The 27572-nt window shown below is 34.4% G+C and overlaps 1 protein-coding gene across 9 annotated transcripts; it reads right to left on the bottom strand.

Annotated features, from left to right (window-relative positions):
- Positions 1 to 1178: 1178 nt before the first annotated feature.
- Positions 1179 to 27057, bottom strand: LOC18432379 (SPX (SYG1/Pho81/XPR1) domain-containing protein / zinc finger (C3HC4-type RING finger) protein-like protein). 9 transcript variants are annotated; one of them, XR_016060858.1, is made up of 9 exons: positions 26705 to 27006; positions 23347 to 23538; positions 21585 to 21817; positions 5752 to 5993; positions 5190 to 5438; positions 4892 to 5046; positions 3987 to 4124; positions 1947 to 2005; positions 1179 to 1584 (listed from the first exon to the last, which is right to left on the bottom strand). XR_016060858.1 is itself a non-coding variant. In XM_088873984.1 (8 exons), the coding sequence occupies exons 3-8, from the start codon at positions 21790 to 21792 to the stop codon at positions 1479 to 1481; spliced, it is 1002 nt and encodes a 333-aa protein (XP_088730110.1). In that variant the 5' UTR covers positions 21793 to 21817; positions 23347 to 23538; positions 26705 to 27006; the 3' UTR covers positions 1179 to 1478. The 9 variants fall into 9 exon arrangements, 6 of the variants coding, with proteins under 6 accessions (XP_088730110.1, XP_006842550.1, XP_088730112.1 ...); XR_016060857.1 differs by lacking the exon at positions 23347 to 23538 and having other exon boundaries at positions 26705 to 27057; XR_016060859.1 differs by lacking the exon at positions 23347 to 23538 and having other exon boundaries at positions 21585 to 21747; positions 26705 to 27003.
- Positions 27058 to 27572: the final 515 nt, after the last annotated feature.

Below are 27572 nucleotides of genomic sequence, written 5' to 3' on the forward strand. Positions count from 1 at the left end.
AAACTACTAATTGATGTCACACTCATAATACCAAGTTTTTCATAAGGCAAAAAAAAGGGTTGCCCCTCAAAAATAACGTTACACAATAATTTTTTTTTAACATGAAATGTTTTTTATTATAAAGTACAAAAAGGTTCACAAACATCCAGATAACAGCCAAGATAAAATAGATCAAATGAACAGCTAAGATTGTATTTCATCTTTGAATTGTAATTTTTTATTACAAGTTGTATTAAAACAAGATTTTAGACATTAACACATCTCGATTAGGCACATCGAAACATATATAGAACTACAGGGCGAAGTTTATATTAAGTGACCATGTTAAATTATTATAACGAAGTACACCTTCAAATTCTGTTGAAAGAAACAAATTGTATTAAAACAAGATTTTAGACATTAACACATCTCGATCAGGCACATCGAAACATATATAAAACGACAGGGCGAAGTTTATATAAAGTGACCATGTTAAATTATTATAACGAAGTACACCTTCAAATTCTGTTGAAAGACGTGATACTGGTGCCCAAACCTTCCAATGACATGAACTTTCAAACCCTGATTTTAAATTTAAAATTCCAAAAAATGATGCCAATCAAACAAATCTATAACCACTTAATTGTTTTTAGGACTTAAAATCTTTTATCCATCGTACCTGGTTAGGATGATCAAGTGGAGAATTTTCAGCATGGAAAGAACCTTTTTCAATGGGTTTTTGCAGTAAACCAAACATCTATTGTATGGAGTTCACGCCATAAACTTTTTTCATAATAATATTGCATAAAAGGTTAATTAACCAAGATAGCATTGAAACAATCAAATAACAACTAAACAAATAACTCCACCTATAATTTAAAGTTTAAAGCTAATATGAATGATGAGGCAGCTCAAGATCATCCCAACCATAGCAATCTCAATCATTGTCGCACCGAGTATCGAACAGGTTGAAGAACAACTCTAACGGTCCATACACATTTAAAACTGAAAAAGTATACAATAAAATCATTTACCTTTTGTATAAGGTGGTCAGAATTAATCTCTCGAACTTTATAATACATCCAATCTATAAATGTGACCTCCTTGTAGAATAGATAAATGGTCTCATTGTATACAATCCTTTGAAATTAGATAACCCAAGCTCTCTCTAATAGGGAAATAGCCACATACACAAGCAATTCAAAGAATCAGTTTTATTAAATGTGGGCATGAGTTCAAGAACTTCCACCCTCAACAATACAAAAGAATATTATTTATTAAAATGTTGTCTTAAGTTGAACTTCTCACATAACCAATTACCTAACTTCTGAGATAGATGAATGAAATTAATGAATGTACAAATTCAAAGAAAGGCCACATCTCTCTCCCCCCCCCCCCCCCCCCCAGTTGTGGAACAAAAACAGTAGATCATCCACCTCTGGAAAATTCTCTCTGGTCAATAATCACCGTCTATTTTCAAGAAACAGAATCATCCACTATCAGTAACCGAGTAAGGTTTTCGTCTGAGAATCCCAAAACACTTTGGAATGCTTCACCATCTCCGCACGTTCTAAATGTAGCCGCTCCTTCCAATATTCCTTGCACCTGATGAATATGGAGTTTTATCAGCAAAACTAGATTTGAGGCACCATAAATAGAGTAGTCATAAGGGAAAACATAGTGTGGATCCATAGTAACAGCAATGACCATCTGATTTATCACCATCCACTTAATGGGTTGGGCGTGATGAAGGGGGATAGGGACACAATCCCAATTGATGACATGTTTGCTGGGACCCACTCCTCTTCATCACCATCCAAGCCAATGATGGGATGGTGATAACCTCATGGTCATATTTTTAGGATAACAATATGGACCATATTCCATTGACCCTAACCGCAATGCTTGATCTGTATTCCATAAAACGCTAGGATATGGGGAAAGATAAAATGAGAGATTGAAGAAACCTCGTTTTTATAAGCAGGTCCAGCTCTGACATGTGCACAGAATCCTCATATACCCCAGACTGCACACCAGAAATAGTCGGCAAAATATTAAACCAGCACTCTAGTTTCAGATAAAGAAAGCCTAACACTAACACGCAATAGAGAGAGAGAGAGAGAGAGAGAGAGAGAGAGAGAGAGAGAGAGTCATGACAATCATGTCACATAATGGAAACTATGGGGAATTACCATGAACTAATAATATAAAAAGGAATAAGTTTATATAGAGCTGAGGCTCTAAACAATCAAATTAGAGAACACCTCAAAAATTTCACTAGAAAAGGTTGTTTTGATGCCCAAATATCCTCAAATTGATCATCTCGATCTCAAGATGCATGGACATGAGAAAAAAATGGATTTCAAGTTTTGAAAATAGTCATTTTTGGACCGTCAATTTTCAAGATTTTCAAGTTTTCATAGATCTGTTCAATCCACACTATTTTTTAAGCTTTAAATTTTATAATTAAAGATGAAAATATATTTTCAAGCTATCACAAAGATTTCCATTACTGAAACCAGATTTCTCGATACTATTTGAAGGTGCGCTTTACTTTGATTGTTTAGAGCCTCGGCTCTATACAAACTGCACTCATAAAAAAAAGAGCTAATTATTGCAAATAAACATTTGGACAAGTTCATCATGGATAACATGGCACAAAACAGAAGCTATGGAAAATGGACCTAAGCTACTCAAGACCATCGAGTCTTTCTTATTCCATTAATAGGCAACCTGGGTTTGAACACGAAAACCTCAAAAGTTGCAACAAGAAACACCTTCCTACTGAGCTAAACAAGACTAGCATGTTACTAACAAGTAAAAACCTCCATTTCAGGATCTGAGGAAATACTGGAACATTGATATCTAAAGTACTCTGTTATGATCGAATTCAACAAATCAAGTGATAAGGTACTCACATGGATAGGTAAATCAAGATAATGCTCCAATGCACATGAATCTTTATAAGTGAGCAAAAGCCTTTTCCTTGTTAAATTGCAGAGAGGAAAGAACCAAGTTGGGTCTTATTTATTTAATAAGGAAACCATTTTCACAAACAACGAAAGCTTGCTTGATTTCCAGATATACCCAAAACAGTCTTTCAGAGGATATGGAAAAAGCTCTCATAGCTACATACGGTGGGAATGTACATTACCTCTAGAAGATCCTTGCCAGATTTATTGGCCATAAGGATACAACAATAATGAGCCCAAATACACAATCATTGAATAAAATTATTCATTTAAAATATTCTAAAAAGCATAAAAATTGATAAATTATTATCTGTCCCCGTGGGAGGATATTGTGTATTCACTTCCTCAGGTAAAACCCTATCTAGGAATATTATTAGGACAGAAAATTTGAGGATGTAACCTCCACAACCTAACCTCCACAACCTAGCAACCAACCTTGAGGAAGAAATTATACCATAGGCACCCTATGTATGGCGGAAAAATAAACCTCCCAAGACTATATAAAGAATTATTGAAAAGTCAGAGTGTCAGACGTAAGTGTTTACAAACTCTAAATTTTTTATTTTTTTTTATTACTTATCTGGAGATTCTAAAAGGGATCAGAAAATTTCATATAAAAAAATCCTCCTAAAATCTTTTTCCCCAGGGAGTGAATGTAGCTCACAGCAGGAGTATGCTATGCATGCTCTAAAAAATTACGCCATCCAAAGAATAATATAGAAAAATTTGATGAATGAAAGAAAAGAACAAAACACATAGCATAATCAGCCAAAATTCAGATTCAATAGTGGGGCATTCAATGAGAAAATTAATATTGTATGAATTTCCATCCACCAGAGATAAAATAAAAACTTTGATGAGAAAACAAAGAAAGACCTAAACAGTAATTAGAAACTTCCCACACAAAAAGATAACCGCAGATCGAGACCTAATTTATGTGTCTCTATCATATGTTGGAAATGTCTACCGAAGCAGCATGAAATACAAATCGATTTGATAAATTTCATTGCCAACAATTATGTCAAAAAAGCATACCGCTCTGCATACAGGGCATTTTGATTCATGAAGTGCAGCTTTGGGCCCTTGAAACAATAACACAGAAGCGGCCGCACAGGCACAGCCTTTACAGAATAGGTGGCCACATGCCAGAGCATAAGGATTGAAAAGAGTATCCTGCATATACATCCATTCAAAATTTCAAATAGCGTCTGTAAAATCAGTAGACTAGCCAATCCAACATAGACAAAAAAAAGTAACAAGAGAAACTTTGTTTCTAGCGACAACCAAAATTCCAGCAACATTTTCCAAAATTGCCAAAACCATAGTGCTCTGGCATTATACATGGAAGTGATTCAAGAAAGATTGCAAAGGGAACTAATTCACTAGCAACTAACCTATTTCCAGGACAGTACATAATTAGTAAATTTGAGGGAAAAGTCAATGAAAAATCAAGGTCACGGCTCAAAAAAAAAAATGATAATGAGGTCACGGCTCAAAAACTTATTTGAGCTGAACATATTAATCTTTCTACAACCAATTTTTCACCTTCTGCAAACACTTTACGACCTCATGTTTATAATCTTTCTACCACTAGATATTCTATCCACTCAAAATCTATTTCCATAGGTAATGGAGATTTTCAGATGACAAATATGGGACTTTTTATGGAGTAATGGTGACCAAGGAAAAGGTTCATCTAGCCCACTGGATTTGGCAGTAAAAGTCAGACAATAATGGCTTATAGCAGGATTACTGGTTGGTAGGTTTGAAGTTGGAATGGTTACTTCGAAATCACCTTCAACAGGGAGGATGCATTTGAGAGGACCATTCTCTCAGTGATATAAGATGGACAATAATGCATTTTTTTTTTTAATTGTCGACTATAATGCATTTTCAAACTCATTCGCAAGGTCGTTGGAGAAAACATGAAATTCACTCACACAATATTATACTTCTCGTCAGATTCCAGCATAAGCTCGTGCGGCAGAAGTCTCGGAACATTTTGCCTCCTTTCCATTTTCTTTTACTTTGATTCTTGTGTTGCAAATTTTAAGTTTTTTTCTTCCATAGCCAGTAGCATTTTGATATTTGGTCACTGAAGCCCAAAAAAGACAACCAAATAACTCACACCAGAAGTACAGGGGATTTCTAAAAATTAAAAGAAATAATAAGCATTGAAAAATTTTAACTCTAAAAACCCAAAACAGAAGGAGAACAAGATGAAGAAGACAAACTTACCAAACAAATGGCACATGTCAAATTGTACTCGAGCTTAACTGAGTCTGAAATGATCAGTTTTATTACAGGCTCAGTACCACTAAAATCACAGGAGAATTGTCGGCAAAAATGATTGGAATCTCCATCATCCAAGCCTCTAGAATTGATGTAGAACGCACCCAATTCAATAAGCCAAGGGGACTGTAAGAGCTCAAGTCGTTCAGCCTGCATCTTTATCTTAAAGTTCCTACCATTGACAGAGCAATGCACCTGCATGCAACCATTATTTATAGATCCTTTAAAATTGTCAAAGCAATGTTCAAAAATAAGGCTCAGCCTCAGGACTTGGTAGAAGCCCAAGTTGTCAGTACAGAATCGTCCATATCTGTCAGAGACTCAGCTGAGATTGTACAAGTTACAGTATCAAAATGTACGAAACAGCCAAGTTTGTTCGGTTCCTACTGGGCAAGTGGCGAGTGGACTCATGCAAGTTTTAGAACGCACTGCAAGAAAGTTAAGTGACATTGAAGCTACCAAAGACTCCAAAAGAAGAAAGACAAGGAAGAAAAAACCAGGACCTTACTTTGTCATATTTCTTCAGGATTTTTCGTATAGCCATGGCATTCATGGTTATGTAGTCAATTAGTATCCGTCCTTGATGTAAGGCTTCTTGGTCATCCACAAAGCAATGTCGCAGACGACACACATAACCCCGCAACCCATTGGTAACATGAAGTTGGAGAAGGCGCCTGACTCTTGAACGAAGGCAACCAGCTATCTCTGAAGCCTCTTTTGTCAACTCAGAAAAGAACTGCTTATCACACACTAGAAATAAGCATTTCTCAGTATCAGCATAACTCATTGTGAAGTTCAAAAATGCATTAAGTAGATTCAAATTTCCATCAAACCAAACTGAAAAAAACTATTGCTCATTATTTTTGAAATGGTGATTAGTGCACATCAAAATTAGTCTTGGAGCAAAAAAAAATTGAAATAGAGAAAAAGAGACACATGTGGAATGCAAGAGACAAATGTATCTTTGAACAAGGCCAAAATCGGGGGTCTTCCAGTGGTAGTTACAGGGAATACAAGTGCGCCACGCTAGTGGCACACATGTGGCCCATGTCATAGACCCTCGAAGGCCATGTGGACCACTAGGATGGGTGCCACGTGGAATTTATGCCCTAGAAAGGTTTCAAAAACACCCAACGCTCAGTGCCTGGGACCCAGAACCTTTGGTACCCTGTTATACACATTCTTAAGATATATACATACATGTGCTGTCCAAACGCGCACATATGCATATATTTGTGTTAATTTTGTAATTTTTTTCACTTATATGTATAGTAACGCACTTTTTCTTATACAAACATATCACCTGTTAAGAATAAACCTGTTCAAAACTTCGAATCACAGAAAATTTAGTGAAAAATTAAAAAAGTCTAATAATCTATAGTGCATAACAATATTTGTAATCGTCTCCAAAAGCTTAGGATGCTTCTTGAAGCCACAAAATCTTTTTTTTATTCTAAAAAATAGGTATAGTTAATTGATTTAGGGTTTATAAATTTTTATTTTTAGTTTTTTTAGGGGTTTAAAATAACCCACGTACTCTTTTAAGCATTTTTTGAGGTCAAAATTACCCCATTTGCCCTTAAGGGTTTCTCTAAAAATATAAAAAGGGCCCATGTACCTAAGCGCTCGCCTGCACCGCCAGGTGGGAGCCCAGGTACTGGTGTCCAGGCCTAGGCGTGTGGCCTAAGGCCCCTCGGGCGCCTAAGCACTGGGCAGCCCATTTTTTAAAACATTGCACCTAATCCCTCTTTTTTTTTCAGTAGTTTAGCAAGGAAATGGTCCTCTACTAGTGATAGGAATGGAACTCAAGATGTCACATTTTGGTGCCCCCCCACCTTGACCACTTGGTCTTGAACCGATTCCTACCCTAGCCTTAGTTAGTCTGAGTGCGTGTCCATGAGAACTTCAACGTGAGGTATTCATCATCTAATTTGGAACTTTATTGCAATTTTCATTTTGCAAATTCAATCTCGCGGCAAGTCCTAGTTCTTTACGACGTAAACTTAAAAAAAGGTTTCCTAAATATTTTGGAAAGATTTAGTCCAAGTTTGAGTTGGTTAGGAAATCTAGAGGAAGAATCTCTAGGAGATTGGATTCCTACTAAAGATTAGAAGAATGATGGGATCATAGTTATAGATCACCAAACCCAGGTGATGATGCTGCTCCGGAATCTCGCACAAGTGCTCGCAAGAAGCAATCCCAAGGGATCCAAATATTTATTCTTGGATCTCAATCCCTAGTATTGGGGGTCGCGATCCCAAACGACTGAGAGTGATCTCAACCTTAGTGTTAAGATCGTTCTATTTCTCCACCTTAGTGTCAAGATAGTTCTATTTATTAAGGACGGCACTCCCTCCCATGGACATCTTCCAAACTTTCACGATCCCCCAACTTCCAATCCCACTCCTAATTTCAACAAATATAGATGGAATGAATCCTACAAGGATAAAGGTGAATTTCAACCCTTGAGTTGTCATGTCTAACCAATGGTCCAATGACTAAGATTAAGTCATTCTCACACCTTAGATTTCCTATATCTACTAGAAGACAAAAACCATACTCCCAAACTACCCCACATATGACAATATGAAGGCAGGCCTGCTCTATTCTCAAAACAAAAGGCATCACTTCGGCTTCCTCTTGGGCTGAGAATTCCTTTTTTTCTTTTTTCTTTTTTTGTTGTTGTTGGAGGGGTGTTTGGGGTAGGTGAGAAATCCTAAACCCTAAACCCTAAACCCTAAACCCTAAACCCTAAACCCTAAACCCTAAACCCTAGATAAAATAAATGATCCTAATGAAAAAAGAGCTATCATTACTCAATTTATCAATATTACAAAAAATAAATCAAAACCATTACCTATTATAAAAAATCCAGATGAATATAATTTCTCTGCTATTATCAAACGAGTAAGTGATCAACACACTTCTCAAAAAGAACCTACAATCTCTGATCTCAAAAAAAAGATTAAAGAAATAAAAACTGAAATAATACAATTAAAAGGAAGAATTCAAATGCTAGAATTGCAACAAATGTCTCAACAAGAATCTGAGACAGATGAAATAGAATTCAATGACTTAATAAATGAAAACATAATAGATACTCCTGAATCCTCAGAAGTACCAACAATACCAGTTCCTTCTGTCAATGTAATAAATAAAATAGTTATACAAAAATGGTTTGTTCAAGTCAAGGGTGAAGGTTCCCCTTCATAAGGAACTAAAGAATGCATGGGTTGTTTTCCCCGGCGTCATATGTCTCATAACATCTAGTATTTTTAATTCTGATAGTCCATCAATTTGCCAATTGACTATTGATCTCCCTGAATAAGATACTGCCTGTTGTATTGAATCTTCTTCCATTTGAATATCAACAGGGGTAAGTCTTTTATGGTAGGGTAAGGCTGTTATGGGTTTCCAATATTTTCCATAAGCTATTTTATTGATAGTGTCCATTAGAGGTGTAGTATCCATAAATGCTTTTTCTTGATTTTGGATTGTATCCTCTATAATGGGTTATTCTTCTGTTAGCATCATTGTTTCATGCTCAGGTATTACAGCTTTTCCTTTATCAGAAGACTCAGGTGTTTGAGAAGTAAGGGTTGATGGAGGAATATTGATTTGGGATGAAGGTATTCCTTTTATGTCTAATTGGGAGAGTTTGGAAATTAATTGATCCATAAGAGATTTATTATTTTCTCCAATGTGAAATTTATTTTTATTTAACTCAGGAGGTGGTTTGGGGTTTAGGGTTTAAGGTTTAGGGTAAGTGTATGAACATCATGTTGAGGTAGTGGACAACTACAATCTTCTGATGATTCTGTAGTAGTTGCAGTGTAAGAACTATCTGTTCCTATAAGATCAAGGTCATTACTATCTATTTCTTCTGTACAAGATTCACTAGAAGTGGAGGAAGTAGAATCATAAGAAAGTATATTTTTTAATTTTAATTTTGTTGTATCGTCCAAATTTAATGATTCTATTTTCTTTTTTAATTTACATTGGTGTTTATAATGTCCTATTTTACCACACTTATAACATACTGGTAGTTTTTTCCTTTTCTTTGTATTTGGGGAAAATTTATGAATTAATTTTCTCTTGGATTTTTTATAATATTCCTTATCTTTCGTTTTTCCTTTGGCTTTATATTTGTCCTTTTTGTATTTTTTCTTTTTCTTTTGTATATAATCAGGCATATTTTTTCTATCTAAGTAATAGCCAAATTGCTCACAGAAATCTCCTAGTTCTTTTTTCTTGGTGAGCTTTTGTTTATCTATCTGTCTTTTCAATTTCATATCAGTGCATAAGGCTAGGCCTTCAGCACATATTTCTGCAGAGAGTTCTCCAAGTGTATATGATGAATATACTATTACTCCATTATGTTTCTTTCGCAGTCTTTCCTTGACTTTTTCTGCGAATAGATATGGAAGACCAGCGATAAATTTTTCCTTCCAGTGATCTAGCTGACAGTCTTCTCGTATTAATAGCCTTGAGAAAAATACATCTTTGTACCATTTATAATGAGATAGAGTAGGACAACGTAAGTTAGATAGCAGATCTTCTGATCTTGCTGCTAGTAATGAGGTACTGCCTACAAAATGTAGAGTGATTGTATATATTAAAGTATTGACAGCGTCACTTTCTGTATATATGACTTCTTGATTTTGTTCATTTCTTCCTGTCCATTGTCTTGTATTATTCAAAATTCTTTGTTTGGTATCATCATCTACATAAAAATCCCACCATCCCCTTAACCATCCTGTAAATCCATTAACTATTGCTTTAGCTACTTCTTGGTCATGATTTCCTGCCATTTTATTAGTAGAGGCATACATGGTCATATGTCTCATAACATCTAGTATTTTTAATTCTGATAGTCCATCAATTTGCCAATTGACTATTGATCTCCCTGAATAAGATACTGCCTGTTGTATTGAATCTTCTTCCATTTGAATATCAACAGGGTAGGTCTTTTATGGTAGGGTAAGGCTGTTATGGGTTTCCAATATTTTTCATAAGCTATTTTATTGATAGTGTCCATTAGAGGTGTAGTATCCATAAATGCTTTTTCTTGATTTTGGATTGTATCCTCTATAATGGGTTATTCTTCTGTTAGCATCATTGTTTCATGCTCAGGTATTACAGCTTTTCCTTTATCAGAAGACTCAGGTGTTTGAGAAGTAAGGGTTGATGGAGGAATATTGATTTGGGATGAAGGTATTCCTTTTATGTCTAATTGGGAGAGTTTGGAAATTAATTGATCCATAAGAGATTTATTATTTTCTCCAATGTGAAATTTATTTTTATTTAACTCAGGAGGTGGTTTGAATAATAGTGATTTAGGAATAGATGGTATAATAGCTTTTTCTTTGGATACTATTCTTTCTATTCTTTCTGTTTGCTTCCCTATAGATTGTAGATATAGATTTGTATAATTGTTTTGTTCTACAATATGAGGTATGTATTCCTGTTTTTTATTTATTTCTTTAGGTATGGCTTTATATGGTGTAGCCACGATATCATAGAATGATGGGGAGTGTATAGGCTCATTCTTTTTCGGTATACTTGCCTTAAGTATAATACTTTTTTCAGGTGGATGTATACTAGCTGTTGTAGTACCATCAGTACTTATATATGTTTTTTCTTCTATTGTTTGAATTTTATCGAATGAGGGAATAATAATTTTCTTGTCTAAACACATATCTTTTAACCATTGAAAAAATCCTATATTTAATCTTTCTTTGTGTAAAAATTTATTATATTTTTTATGTAGTAATTCCACCAATCTGGGTGGTTGAAATCTTTTTAAATACCATTCTCGTATATTTTTATTTTCTTCTGATAAATAATCTTTTTTGAGAAAATCCTTATTTATTTTTCTTTGTTTTCTTTCTAGCTTGGCTGCTAGATAGGCTGCTATATATTCTTCTGAATATTGAGTATTATCATTAATATCATCCTCTATTTGTAGTGTACAGACTTGGAAGTCTTGTAATTCTTCTACACTGGGTTCAGTATTAGAAGTTGTGGGATGAGTTTTAGATGTGTATGTTGGAATTACAATATTATCTCTAGTCCTATGTGTTCCTTGAAATTGTATGTCTGAATTGGATGAAGAAGGGTGATTAGGAGGTGGTAATATGATAACATTTGGGTTGTGTGAATATGATTTTCTACTTGGTATGTTTTGTTTACTATTCCTCTTTCTATTGATATTAGTATCATCCTGGACTTGCAAATTGTGAAGTGTATTTTGAAATTGAATTTCCACATTACCATCTGTATGTTCTATTATTTGGTTAGGAATATGATGTTGAGGAATTTCTTGTGGTTGATTGGCATTTTGTAATGCCCATGATTGGGGTAATATAATATCTGACCATTTTATGGTTTTTGGAACAATCATATTAGATTTTTCTATATTTGTTTGGAACAAGACTGTTTGATCAAGTTTTAAGGTATTGGGACTTAACGTATTCATGACCTTATAGTATATTCTATATACTATGGCTAGATTTTGTGAACCATGGATCATATTAAATCCATGTGTTTTGAGATTTATTGTTAATATATCTAGGATATTCGGATCGGTTAAAGAAACAGAAAAATTAGGAAAACAATTAAAATATATTGGACCACTACAGAGGCTGGATTCAACCATGCCGAGTAGAGAGTCTGTGAATATATTGTGTCTTGTATCTCTTAGGCATACAAGCACAGAAGTGTTCAACCCTAAACGGGTCAAAGGTTTCACTGCTATTTGGATGAGGCCAATGTGTAAATATTTATAATTATTTTCTTTATGTTTTTCTATTACTTTCTTTGAAAGTAGGTGAAAGTCTTCTTGGTTTTGTGTTACTGATAGACTTTCTTCTACAGTCTTGATGGCATATCCCATCTTAAGTTTGAATGATCCTTTATTATAAACATCATGAATTGGTACCTTAGGAATATTCCAATTTTGAATATTTTCCTCAATATCATTTATAATAATTTGTTCTTTATTCTTAACTCTAAGTTTTGAAGATGAAGATACAGTTTTACCAGTAAGATTCTTTATGAGATTAGCCATCCGTAGGTTGCGGATAATGACAATCTGGACATTCAGTGGCCTTAGCTTTTTTCCCTAAGCGGCTCTCCTGGCCTTGGCGGTACTTTTCGCATCGGCTTTCACTTGTCTCTTGTCTTAACTCTCGGACCAACTTTCTTGGTGGTTAATTTCACTTAGTATCCTATGGGAAATTGTCTCTTAATCTTAATCTTATAGAGTGAAAAGAACAGTTTTACTAATTCTTCAGTTGTAACTGTTTGCACAGTTCCACTGTGGAATAGTTCTACTGTTGTAATTTGTTTGACAGTGTTTCACTGTAATGGCTCTGATACCACTTTGCGCCAGGATCTACAGCACTGTCATTTATATCACTTTATTTCTATTTATTGGTTTTTTATGTTTCAGGTTTCAGGATTATGACCAGGATTATAACAGGTATGTAAACAGCAAACTGTTGTACTGAATTAGTGATTGTAAAATTCTATAATAATTAAGGCAGAACAATATGATTCCTATTAACGGGACTATTGAGATATCAAGTACTATCCACTGAGCATAACTATTATTGCCTATTTTAATATTAAATAAAATCTTAAATTGCATAGTATGCAAACATAAGTAGGCATATACTGAGTTCACACTTTATTATTGTACAAGAAATTTTACATGACAAGATATTACATAGAGGGAACAATAAAAGCAGAGAGAAATAAACGGTAAACGGAGAGATAAACAGAGAAATAAACAGGGAAATAAGAAACTTACTGAGCACATAAACAGTAACTGGAAAATAACTCCAGTGATGAGGGCAGTATGAAGGTAAATCTTGGATATTACAATCACACATAAGTAATAAAACAAGGTAAGAGAGAACCTGATTGAGCTATGAGGGCGAAGATAGCTTCAGAACTATTGCTGTGAGGGTAAGTAGGTTTGTGACAGTCTAGGTACAAGGTTTTCTCGGATGTGGAGAGATTATAGGTGCAGAGGTTGGGGTTTCAGGCCTGGAGGATGAGGTTGCAAAAGAAATCTGGAAGTTTGCAGAGGTCTGGAAGGTTGCAGGGGTCTGAAAGGTTGCAGAGGTCTGAAAGGTTGCAGAGGTCTGAAAGGTTGTAGAGGTCTATTACTTATATGTGATTGTAATATCCAAGATTTACCTTCATACTGCCCTCATCACTGGAGTTATTTTCCAGTTACTGTTTATGTGCTCAGTAAGTTTCTTATTTCCCTGTTTATTTCTCTGTTTATCTCTCCGTTTACCGTTTATTTCTCTCTGTTTATTTCTCTCTGCTTTTATTGTTCCCTCTATGTAATATCTTGTCATGTAAAATTTCTTGTACAATAATAAAGTGTGAACTCAGTATGTGCCTACTTATGTTTGCATACTATGCAATTTAAGATTTTATTTAATATTAAAATAGGCAATAATAGTTATGCTCAGTGGATAGTACTTGATATCTCAATAGTCCCGTTAATAGGAATCATATTGTTCTGCCTTAATTATTATAGAATTTTACAATCACTAATTCAGTACAACAGTTTGCTGTTTACATACCTGTTATAATCCTGGTCATAATCCTGAAACCTGAAACATAAAAAACCAATAAATAGAAATAAAGTGATATAAATGACAGTGCTGTAGATCCTGGCGCAAAGTGGTATCAGAGCCATTACAGTGAAACACTGTCAAACAAATTACAACAGTAGAACTATTCCACAGTGGAACTGTGCAAACAGTTACAACTGAAGAATTAGTAAAACTGTTCTTTTCACTCTATAAGATTAAGATTAAGAGACAATTTCCCATAAGATACTAAGTGAAATTAACCACCAAGAAAGTTGGTCCGAGAGTTAAGACAAGAGACAAGTGAAAGCCGATGCGAAAAGTACCGCCAAGGCCAGGAGAGCCGCTTAGGGAAAAAAGCTAAGGCCACTGAATGTCCAGATTGTATTATCCGCAACCTACGGATGGCTAATCTCATAAAGAATCTTACTGGTAAAACTGTATCTTCATCTTCAAAACTTAGAGTTAAGAATAAAGAACAAATTATTATAAATGATATTGAGGAAAATATTCAAAATTGGAATATTCCTAAGGTACCAATTCATGATGTTTATAATAAAGGATCATTCAAACTTAAGATGGGATATGCCATCAAGACTGTAGAAGAAAGTCTATCAGTAACACAAAACCAAGAAGACTTTCACCTACTTTCAAAGAAAGTAATAGAAAAACATAAAGAAAATAATTATAAATATTTACACATTGGCCTCATCCAAATAGCAGTGAAACCTTTGACCCGTTTAGGGTTGAACACTTCTGTGCTTGTATGCCTAAGAGATACAAGACACAATATATTCACAGACTCTCTACTCGGCATGGTTGAATCCAGCCTCTGTAGTGGTCCAATATATTTTAATTGTTTTCCTAATTTTTCTGTTTCTTTAACCGATCCGAATATCCTAGATATATTAACAATAAATCTCAAAACACATGGATTTAATATGATCCATGGTTCACAAAATCTAGCCATAGTATATAGAATATACTATAAGGTCATGAATACGTTAAGTCCCAATACCTTAAAACTTGATCAAACAGTCTTGTTCCAAACAAATATAGAAAAATCTAATATGATTGTTCCAAAAACCATAAAATGGTCAGATATTATATTACCCCAATCATGGGCATTACAAAATGCCAATCAACCACAAGAAATTCCTCAACATCATATTCCTAACCAAATAATAGAACATACAGATGGTAATGTGGAAATTCAATTTCAAAATACACTTCACAATTTGCAAGTCCAGGATGATACTAATATCAATAGAAAGAGGAATAGTAAACAAAACATACCAAGTAGAAAATCATATTCACACAACCCAAATGTTATCATATTACCACCTCCTAATCACCCTTCTTCATCCAATTCAGACATACAATTTCAAGGAACACATAGGACTAGAGATAATATTGTAATTCCAACATACACATCTAAAACTCATCCCACAACTTCTAATACTGAACCCAGTATAGAAGAATTACAAGACTTCCAAGTCTGTACACTACAAATAGAGGATGATATTAATGATAATACTCAATATTCAGAAGAATATATAGCAGCCTATCTAGCAGCCAAGCTAGAAAGAAAACAAAGAAAAATAAATAAGGATTTTCTCAAAAAAGATTATTTATCAGAAGAAAATAAAAATATACGAGAATGGTATTTAAAAAGATTTCAACCACCCAGATTGGTGGAATTACTACATAAAAATATAATAAATTTTTACACAAAGAAAGATTAAATATAGGATTTTTTCAATGGTTAAAAGATATGTGTTTAGACAAGAAAATTATTATTCCCTCATTCGATAAAATTCAAACAATAGAAGAAAAAACATATATAAGTACTGATGGTACTACAACAGCTAGTATACATCCACCTGAAAAAAGTATTATACTTAAGGCAAGTATACCGAAAAAGAATGAGCCTATACACTCCCCATCATTCTATGATATCGTGGCTACACCATATAAAGCCATACCTAAAGAAATAAATAAAAAACAGGAATACATACCTCATATTGTAGAACAAAACAATTATACAAATCTATATCTACAATCTATAGGGAAGCAAACAGAAAGAATAGAAAGAATAGTATCCAAAGAAAAAGCTATTATACCATCTATTCCTAAATCAGTATTATTCAAACCACCTCCTGAGTTAAATAAAAATAAATTTCACATTGGAGAAAATAATAAATCTCTTATGGATCAATTAATTTCCAAACTCTCCCAATTAGACATAAAAGGAATACCTTCATCCCAAATCAATATTCCTCCATCAACCCTTACTTCTCAAACACCTGAGTCTTCTGATAAAGGAAAAGCTGTAATACCTGAACATGAAACAATGATGCTAACAGAAGAATAACCCATTATAGAGGATACAATCCAAAATCAAGAAAAAGCATTTATGGATACTACACCTCTAATGGACACTATCAATAAAATAGCTTATGGGAAATATTGGAAACCCATAACAGCCTTACCCTACCATAAAAGACCTACCCTGTTGATATTCAAATGGAAGAAGATTCAATACAACAGGCAGTATCTTATTCAGGGAGATCAATAGTCAATTGGCAAATTGATGGACTATCAGAATTAAAAATACTAGATGTTATGAGACATATGACCATGTATGCCTCTGCTAATAAAATGGCAGGAAATCATGACCAAGAAGTAGCTAAAGCAATAGTTAATGGATTTACAGGATGGTTAAGGGGATGGTGGGATTTTTATGTAGATGATGATACCAAACAAAGAATTTTGAATAATACAAGACAATGGACAGGAAGAAATGAACAAAATCAAGAAGTCATATATACAGAAAGTGACGCTGTCAATACTTTAATATATACAATCACTCTACATTTTGTAGGCAGTACCTCATTACTAGCAGCAAGATCAGAAGATCTGCTATCTAACTTACGTTGTCCTACTCTATCTCATTATAAATGGTACAAAGATGTATTTTTCTCAAGGCTATTAATACGAGAAGACTGTCAGCTAGATCACTGGAAGGAAAAATTTATCGCTGGTCTTCCATATCTATTCGCAGAAAAAGTCAAGGAAAGACTGCGAAAGAAACATAATGGAGTAATAGTATATTCATCATATACACTTGGAGAACTCTCTGCAGAAATATGTGCTGAAGGCCTAGCCTTATGCACTGATATGAAATTGAAAAGACAGATAGATAAACAAAAGCTCACCAAGAAAAAAGAACTAGGAGATTTCTGTGAGCAATTTGGCTATTACTTAGATAGAAAAAATATGCCTGATTATATACAAAAGAAAAAGAAAAAATACAAAAAGGACAAATATAAAGCCAAAGGAAAAACGAAAGATAAGGAATATTATAAAAAATCCAAGAGAAAATTAATTCATAAATTTTCCCCAAATACAAAGAAAAGGAAAAAACTACCAGTATGTTATAAGTGTGGTAAAATAGGACATTATAAACACCAATGTAAATTAAAAAAGAAAATAGAATCATTAAATTTGGACGATACAACAAAATTAAAATTAAAAAATATACTTTCTTATGATTCTACTTCCTCCACTTCTAGTGAATCTTATACAGAAGAAATAGATAGTAATGACCTTGATCTTATAGGAACAGATAGTTCTTACACTGCAACTACTACAGAATCATCAGAAGATTGTAGTTGTCCACTACCTCAACATGATGTTCATACACTTACCCTAAACCCCAAACCACCTCCTGAGTTAAATAAAAATAAATTTCACATTGGAGAAAATAATAAATCTCTTATGGATCAATTAATTTCCAAACTCTCCCAATTAGACATAAAAGGAATACCTTCATCCCAAATCAATATTCCTCCATCAACCCTTACTTCTCAAACACCTGAGTCTTCTGATAAAGGAAAAGCTGTAATACCTGAGCATGAAACAATGATGCTAACAGAAGAATAACCCATTATAGAGGATACAATCCAAAATCAAGAAAAAGCATTTATGGATACTACACCTCTAATGGACACTATCAATAAAATAGCTTATGGAAAATATTGGAAACCCATAACAGCCTTACCCTACCATAAAAGACCTACCCCTGTTGATATTCAAATGGAAGAAGATTCAATACAACAGGTAGTATCTTATTCAGGGAGATCAATAGTCAATTGGCAAATTGATGGACTATCAGAATTAAAAATACTAGATGTTATGAGACATATGACCATGTATGCCTCTGCTAATAAAATGGCAGGAAATCATGACCAAGAAGTAGCTAAAGCAATAGTTAATGGATTTACAGGATGGTTAAGGGGATGGTGGGATTTTTATGTAGATGATGATACCAAACAAAGAATTTTGAATAATACAAGACAATGGACAGGAAGAAATGAACAAAATCAAGAAGTCATATATACAGAAAGTGATGCTGTCAATACTTTAATATATACAATCACTCTACATTTTGTAGGCAGTACCTCATTACTAGCAGCAAGATCAGAAGATCTGCTATCTAACTTACGTTGTCCTACTCTATCTCATTATAAATGGTACAAAGATGTATTTTTCTCAAGGCTATTAATACGAGAAGACTGTCAGCTAGATCACTGGAAGGAAAAATTTATCGCTGGTCTTCCATATCTATTCGCAGAAAAAGTCAAGGAAAGACTGCGAAAGAAACATAATGGAGTAATAGTATATTCATCATATACACTTGGAGAACTCTCGGCAGAAATATGTGCTGAAGGCCTAGCCTTATGCACTGATATGAAATTGAAAAGACAAATAGATAAACAAAAGCTCACCAAGAAAAAAGAACTAGGAGATTTCTGTAAGCAATTTGGCTATTACTTAGATAGAAAAAATATGCCTGATTATATACAAAAGAAAAAGAAAGAGGTTTGGTAAAAAATTTAATAGAGAGAAAATTAGGAAATAGGGCTGGTAAGTGGAGAGTTGCGAAGAGAGTACTATCTATGTCAAACCTGAGAGCCACAAGGGAGACGAGACACTTCTGCAGCCTAAAATCTCCACCCCAATCTCCGCAATTCAGTCATAAACAGAGCGCAAGGAAAAGATTTTGCCTTTTTCTAGCTCTGGCGCACCATTGCAAAGAAGGTGACTCCAGGAAATCTCACATTAGTACATGATTGTTTTTTTGTATCTTTTTCATACCCTCCTTATCTCAATGTTTTCGAGGATTTTCTGTCTGTCATGTTTTCTTTCTCCTTTGTGAAATTTTGGAGAAGAAGAAAGTAGCACGTATAAGGTCTTGTGTGTAATAGGACAAGTTAATCTAAGTCGCTAACAAACTGTTTGAAGCAATGTTTGAAAATTCGGCTGCCCAACCTCCTAGGCGGCCCGGAGGCCAAAACGCCTAGGCGGCGCCCCGAGGCAAGGAGGCTGAGGGTGGAAACTGCCCTTCGCTGGGGCTATTCTGGGATTTTCTCCTAAAAAGGGGGGAAAAGGATTTGGGGGGACATTCTAGTCCCCCATAACCCCTCTTGTGCATCCTTGAGAGAGAGGAACTCTAAAAAAAAATTGGGATTTGAGATTTCTTGCACGATTGAGATAATGTTTGCAATGGTCGCATAAGAGGACTTTGGGTGACCAATTCAGTCGATATCGGTTTTATTTTGAAAAGGCTAGTACAATACAATATTTGAATTAAGGTTTGGTATTTTTTAATACAGTATATTATGTTTTGAATCATTTGATATTCTTTTGCTTTATTTCTTTTATGAAATTTTTACATGTGTGTAGACGAAAGCTTGAAATGTTTTGTGGGTATTTCCTGGTTTGGACCTATATCGAATTCACTTTGAAAAGCATTGTCCAATACAAAATTTGAATTAGGTTTAATAGATTTTTCCTTGTATAATGTGTTATAATTTGATGACATAGAATTGTCATTTTAAGAAATTGTCATTTTAAGATATTTGGGGTGGTGATAGTGATGTCATAGAATTGCCTTTTACTTTTGATGGTTGTGTTAACAATTTATGTAAATGTAATATGCTAATATGACATTTGAGTTTTGTTGCAATTTGATGTCTGTATCAATATAACTATAACTATAACTATTTATATTTATATATATATATATATATATTATCTGGATATACCAAGAGAGATGTAGGGTCTAATGAGGCTACTACAAAATATTTACTCATGGGTGGGGCAAGCTCTTCTAATCTGGTTAATGGTTTCTCTTGGCTATACGGCTGATCCGGGGGAGACCTGCTCGACTATATTTGGGCTTGAGACTCATGCAAAAGGCATTTTCCGCTCATGGAAAGTCCTGGAAAAGCACGTTTGCTGCAGGGAGAATATGACGCAAACAAACGTGTGGTGCTACTAGCATATGGGGAAGTCTTGTTGACATGGTTGAGATTGTAATGCTGACTACGATGGTGGTGATTCGTATGATGGGGGATCCACCACAGGTGTTGTATTCAAGCCTGAGGCAGCTGCTGCCGCCCGATGTAGCAAGAACCGACCTACTGGCGCTCTCTCCTCCATGAAGGCTGGATATATATACATCTATACATATATATATATATATATATATATATATATATATATTTTTTTTTTTTTTTTTTTTATTTATTTATTTATTTATTTTCAGGTGCTTTGGGGCTCTAAACCTGCCCTAGAAACTCCCGAGGGGCCTAAACCCCTGCCCTAGGAACTCCTTTTAGGGAGGAGGTGGGGAAATAAAAAAGGGAGGGGGAGGGGGCTATACTTCTCCGTGAGTACCAACCCGACTTTTTAAACATTGGTTTAAAATTCTACCCTAGCACCCACTGACCATGCAGCTGACATGGTATTCCATTTTCACCTACAACATAAGGGCTTCCAATTACCCCATATCTGGATCATGTATAAATACGAGGAGAAATCAGAAGGCTATTCAGTAACCGTTATGTTGAAGTCATTGCCTTTTCCTATGAAAGAAATCAAAGTGAAGGTAACATGCATGAAAGATATCAATGCCTAGATCAATGAAGCAATGACGCAATGTTAAACCATGTTGGTTTACCTTTGCAAGTTTCAACTTGCCATAGACTTCACTGTAGGAATGAAAAAGCCCAGGATCATCAGATTTCCGGGGTTTCATTAGGCTCATCACAACTGCTTTCTTTGTCATGTAATAAATAATGTCATTTATGAGGTGGGTTACCACATTTCCTATAGAGTTCCTCAGGACTACATGACTTTGTAAGTTTTAGGGTCTGATGGTTTAATATTATTCACTGAGCTCAAAACATCTGGCAAAGGGTGAACATGTATTCAGATGCATGGCACTGACCTATGAAATCTTGAAAGTAGATCCTGAGACCTAAAGCATATATAAATTCAAACAATTACAGCACACCAAGTCAAATCTTATTAAAAAAATTCAAAACAATATAGAAAAATGAGAGAGCAAAAAACAACAATGATCAAACACAAATGGAAAGAAAAACACAGTTGCTTCATTTCAATTTTATAATTGACATAAAACAACTCATGTAGGTGCAATCCATTTATAACCAAAAACGTAAACGCGTGGGGGACACACACGCACAGGCACATGCATAAGCACACATACACGCATGCACACACACGCATACACATAAAACCATAATTATCTCAACTTGAATTGCATAGAAGCTAAAGAATGTGCACACACATACACATATATATCATTAAAACCATAATTATCTCAATTTGAATGGCATAAAAGCTAAAAAGTGTGTACCAGGGCAAGAATCGGAGCTACAGAGCTGTGAAGAACCACCATTCGCAGTCTCCTCTAATCTCTCATCTTGAGAAGCTTGCATTGAATGACATCTTCGACAACTCTTTAAAACTTTCTTCAATCTCTTGTACTCCACATGTGAGAACTTATCCAGGAATCTCTCCTGGTCTCCATGACGATATTCAGTGAATGTTTCCCCAAATTTCATTTCAGAAAGAAGTGATTAGAGACCCCTAATCAAAATTCAAATGTTCAAAAAATAAGGATACGAAATTTTAAATGTTCAAAAATTTGAAAAGGATGGACCAAATGAGAAATGTAATCCAACCCCAAAAATAACAAGAATTATTTGAAATTCATTTTCAAACTAGTGATCAAAGGACCTAAGGAACAGTCAATTTCGAAAATAATAATAATAAAATAAAATAAAAAAGAGCAGACCAAAACCCTAAAAGATATGTAGAAGGCAAATTGGTGGTTTTGTCAGTGAACCAGCCGGTTCCCCCCGATATATGTTGGGAACCGGACTGGCCGTACCGATACCCAATCCAGATTGGACAATTCCGATCCGGATCGGCGATTTTTAAAACTTTGCTTCATACTAAACAATATGCTAAAAGCATCAACATATACAAAACTTCATGCATCAACATATACAAAACTTCATAGGAACCTATATCTTTTGATCTAATTTAGGAAAGCCCATCAAAATGCACATGATCATGAGTTAGAATAGTTTTTTTTTTTTTGGGTAAGTGAGTTAGAATAGTTGAAACAGGTAAAATGTTAAACAGTTGATAAGTTATGTGTATTTTGATAACTTTCCAATGTTTCCCCAAATTCCATTTCAGAAGCAAGTATATGTTGACCTCTGACCAAAGGTTTAAGAATATGGGGATAGGAATTATAACTACACAGTGATCCCCAAAGCTCTCCCTAGGACATCTATTAATTACTTGGGTTAATTCCAGCATCCCCAAGTCTCTTCTCTCTAAATCCACACTCATAATTTGCCCAGCTCACTTTCTAGTGATCCAAAAACTCTCTCGCAGTCTCACTAAACAGAATTGTTTTAGGTTATATAAACATAATCCCCAAATTTTCTCTTATTAACCCACAGTTTTGTTCGACATTGTCCCAGGCCATTTTGCAAACACTCATTGCAACTCCGTCATATGTTTGAAGTCAACCATATGAGCCAACAAACAACTTGATAGATTTGGTAGAGAAACTTCAGTCGCTGTTCCAATGCAACAATAGATTTTAAGAGAAGTATACCAATGGCATCGCCTTGCATGAGGAAATGGTGCATAAACATCGAGGATCTGTTTTTGCAAGAGTCATGCATCACATCTATAATGGGCAGTCAGGCATAAGTACCTTGACTTGGACACGAAGACCATACATCTGTAGTGAGGGTCCTGCGACTAGGAATTCCCTCTAATTCCTCGTACAAATTTCCTCATCTCCTTTCTCATAAAATTCCACTATGTCAGATTTTATGGTATGATTGGAAAGCATCTTAATAATTGTTGATTTCTTAGAAAATATCTACAGCCAGTGTGTTCTTCTACTATTTTAAAAGGGTACTCGTGTAAAACGACCATATTTGCAAGATCATTTTGACATCGCTCTTGATCAAATTTAAATTTCACCAAACTTCCTTCCCCTTTCATCAAAGATGCTAGTAATAACTGCTGTCACGAAATTACAAGCACTCACTTCGGACATATTTCTAAATGTGCCTTTGAATGACTATTACCATGTGTACTAGATCCAATTAGCTATTTGTGACAGTGCTACATGTTACTTTTAAACTTCATGCTCTGCTCTAACGTTTCAAATTCATCTGATACAAATGAAAACGATTTTGATTTAGCGGTCCATCATCTCTAATGTGCCATATTTGCTCATCACTCTCTCTTTCCCCATCTAGTGATGGATATTTTCGCACCTAAAAAAAAATAAGAGAGAAACATTTGAACAAAAAATAAAGGATTGTTCTCATGCCAGGTATTTCACATTCTAAAATCAGCATTATCATCTTTAACAAGAAAACTAAGTAGCAATAATTATAGCAACTTCATTATGTGATACAGATAAAATGATGGCCATATGAAGTACTAATAACGCCATAACAATATCATGTAAATAAATACTGAACTACAAACTGCGCAGGCACAACCTAGAAACAATTCATAAACAGATGTCAATATAGGATAAATTTCCACTCCATACAAATCCCATCTAATCTAGAGCAAAAAAAATGGAAATATACAAAAAAACCAAAACCTTAATTAAAAAACAAAGTATTAAAATGGATATGGAACGTATTTAACATGTCGAGCTTTAACATCGAACTAGAAACTGAAGAAAAGATTGAGGAAAGCAGGTTGCAGATCCTATAAAAAGAGGACAAATTGAGACAAGAAAACATTATCCCTAAATCAAACAAGAGCCTGAACCCAAATCCCAATTCTGTAACCCATAGAGATGTAAAAATCTAACCCTGAATAATAAGAAAATAAAATAAAATTTGCAACGACCAAGTTACGTAAATGTGAATCCCAAGAAAGAAAACACATAGCTCCATCATATACTGCTTCAAGCAAACCATGATCAAATACTGAAAAGTGATAGTAATAGAGAGACAAAGAGATTGAAATAGGTTACTTATGATTTCCCTCTATAAGGGGAGAAGGTCACATAATCAGATTAGTGAAGTCATCCAGGCAGACACCAGAGGCTTTGAGTTAGGGTTAGGGTTTTCAGCTTGCAAAGCCACTGGGGATGACTGATGCTGAGCTTCAGAGATTTTTATTTTTACCTACCGACCCAATTAATTGGGAAGAAGCTCCGACAATGATGATCGATTTTTTTTTCTCAAATTCCTAAACTATCCAAAAATAAATAAAAAGTCTTGGTGTTTTTCGTTTTTGAGTTGAGGTTAGCATTCGTTTTTTGTTGTTTTAATTTATTTTATTTTATTTAATTTTGAATTTAGCTTGAGATAATTTTATTATCAACATTTTAGGTGCATCTCAAACTTCTGTCAGCAAATGTGGGTTCGTTTGGGTACCTAGAAATATTTTACTAGCGTAATACATTACCTGCAAATGGATTGTTACTGTCTGGGAAGTATCTAGATGCAACCTGGGAAATACACTGCTATTATTTGACGATGTTTAGAAGAAACTTGGGAAATGCATTACCACCATTTTGGCTAGGAAATCCTATGTTAATTTTATCTATAGTAATGTGGTTTTTTTTAAGGGAAAAGTTTATATAGAGCCTTGGCTCTAAACAATCAAATTATAGCCTACCTCAAAACTTTCACTAGAAGAGATTGTTTTGATGCCCAAATGTCATCAAATTGATCATCTCGACATCAAGATGTATGGACATGAGAAAAAAATGGAATTCAAGTTTTAGAACTAGTACAATCTTGTAAGCTTTAAATTTTATAACTAATGATGAAAATATAATTTAAGGCTATCATAAAACTTTCCAATATTGAAATTATATTTCTCAACACTATTTGAAGGTGGGCTCTATACAAATTAATTTGATTGTTTAGAGTCTCGGCTCTATAAAAACCGCACCCTTTTTTTAATACCTGTTTTTTTTTTCCTTTTTAGGATAAATAATCAATTAAAATTACTTTGTTTTCTAATATGGTTTTTTTAATACTTTTTTTTTCCTTTTCAGGATAAACAATCAATTAAAACTAATTTGTATTCTAATACATGAAGGTAATATCCACATGGATTAATTTTGTCCCTCTTCTCCTTATAATTATTCTATAATTTATATTATTCCGTTAATCAGGGAATGGCATCACATAATCATATAAAAGAGAATCGTGTTCTGCAAGGTCTCACATAAAAGAGATCCAAAAAGCTAAATATTCTATTCCATAGATCATCAATGTGTTCTCCATCTCCTTTTTTTCTCCACATAAGATAGGCCATTAAAACCCATTCATGGATAGTTTGGTATCTGAGGACAAAGAATCATTGGCCAGAATAAAATCTGGAGGCAACTGAATGAGGAATATGTAAAAAATCCACATAATGGAGAAGATGTACTGGCAACTTTGGCTCCATGACTACTATAACTACCACCAAAAAAGAAAGGGGATAACCCATGACTATTGTACACAGAAACTGAAATTTATTCACTAAAACACAAGTTTAATAAGACACCCAACAGTTACCTCTGCCACAACCAAGACACCCAACTGTGAACATACAGAATCATTCTAATTGAAAGCCAGACTTATCAGCGGCTGCAATTACATTGAACCACTAATTCAAACCAATGTGGCAATTATAAGAATGTCAAGAACCAACTAAAACACAGGTCCAATAAGACCAATTAAAACAACAACTAAAGCCAAAAATATGAAAGAAACAAATAGCTTCAGGAACAAATAGCTTTAGGATTATATAATTCATGGACAATCCCAAAATTAGGGAGGGAAGAAAGGCGTTCGACTCAAACCGGCTGCAAATGGTAGTTGTACGTTTGGGAGTATAACAGTACATACAATAATTCCAACCAGAAAAAGAGTTCATTGTAATAAAAATTTGAGGAAAGCATGGTCTCAGAAAACTCAAAGTCCTTTCATATTACACCGATCTTCGTGGCAAATGGAAATGAAATTACTGCAATCAATCAACACCAACCCATAGTCCGCCATTAAATGACATTGAATTTGTTCTGCACTGCCCAATCTCGTATGGATTTCGAACAAATCATGAGAATGAAATGGAATTCAATTTAACCAAATCAGTATATGACCTTGATGAAGTCCATCATGATAAGTCACTAAATAAACCTATCCAATGATGATAATCTCATTTATCGCTTTTATGTCTATTATATATTTTTGGGGATTTTTACTGTTTACGTGAACAAAAACACACAAAAACAGTCAGTGGGAAGGAAAAAAAGGATTGAGCGGGATAATTCTCCAGTTTCCCATCATTGACCACTACTCCACAAATAATCAAGCCATGGGCGAATTTTAATCCAGAGTTGGAAGTGATAGCCAAAGGAATTTATCGCCTGAACAATTAACAGCAAATTGAATCCAATGGAAAGGAAATGAAAGTTACCTGGTTTAAGAGCCTACAGGGCAATCATAATTAGGGTTTGTTTGGACCAATTATTTGTAGTGCTTGCTTTCCCTGAGATGAATGCAAAGACTGGCTGGCGTGCAAGAATTCTGAATCGATTTATTTAGATAGAAAAATCATCCATATCTCGGAGGGAGAGAGAGAGTGAATTCCTTCTTCAGATAAAATCAAGAGAGAAACAGAAGAGATAGATATGGGTTAGGGCTTAGCAGGTGATGCTCTGCTAGGTTTTGAGGCGAACTTGAGGGGAAAGTGGTTGTCGGAATAGTTCCTGATTTTTTCGCGGCGAATAAGGGGGTGGGTATTTAATGGGCAAGTGACGCGCGTCACATATTACCAGTAAAGCGCGTAATGGTTAATAAATTTGCGGAAATCTTAGAGGTAAATGTAGATAATTAACGTACCCAAAAACACTCTAAATATCCTATTTCCTTGTAATTTATTTCTTCGTAATTGATTACTCTAAATATTTTATTTCCTTCAGCTCGTGTACAAAATTTTACGATGACTTGAAAATACACATTTAACTCTAATTAAAAAATTTAAAAGTTTTGATGACTTAAAAATACATATTTAACTTTAATTAAAAAATTTAAAATTTAAAAAAGAATTTTGTTAGGCTACACCACTTAGAGGAGTATACCCTTAAAGTCTGCGATATTTTTTGATAGGTAGATACCCCTTGAATTGTAATAAAAAATTTTTTAGGTAAAAGCATTTTTTTCATTTAGAATGATAGAATGGATATTCCTATAAAAAAATATGGATATTCTATTAGTAGTTAAAAGAGGATTAATGCATCTTATGGGTGATGTCACATATCATGTTATAATGTCATTGTCTAATA

Source organism: Amborella trichopoda, chromosome 8 (genome assembly GCF_054954075.1).
Source record: "Amborella trichopoda isolate Santa Cruz 75 chromosome 8, AtrichopodaSantaCruz75HAP2 v2.0, whole genome shotgun sequence".
NCBI lineage: Eukaryota > Viridiplantae > Streptophyta > Magnoliopsida > Amborellales > Amborellaceae > Amborella > Amborella trichopoda.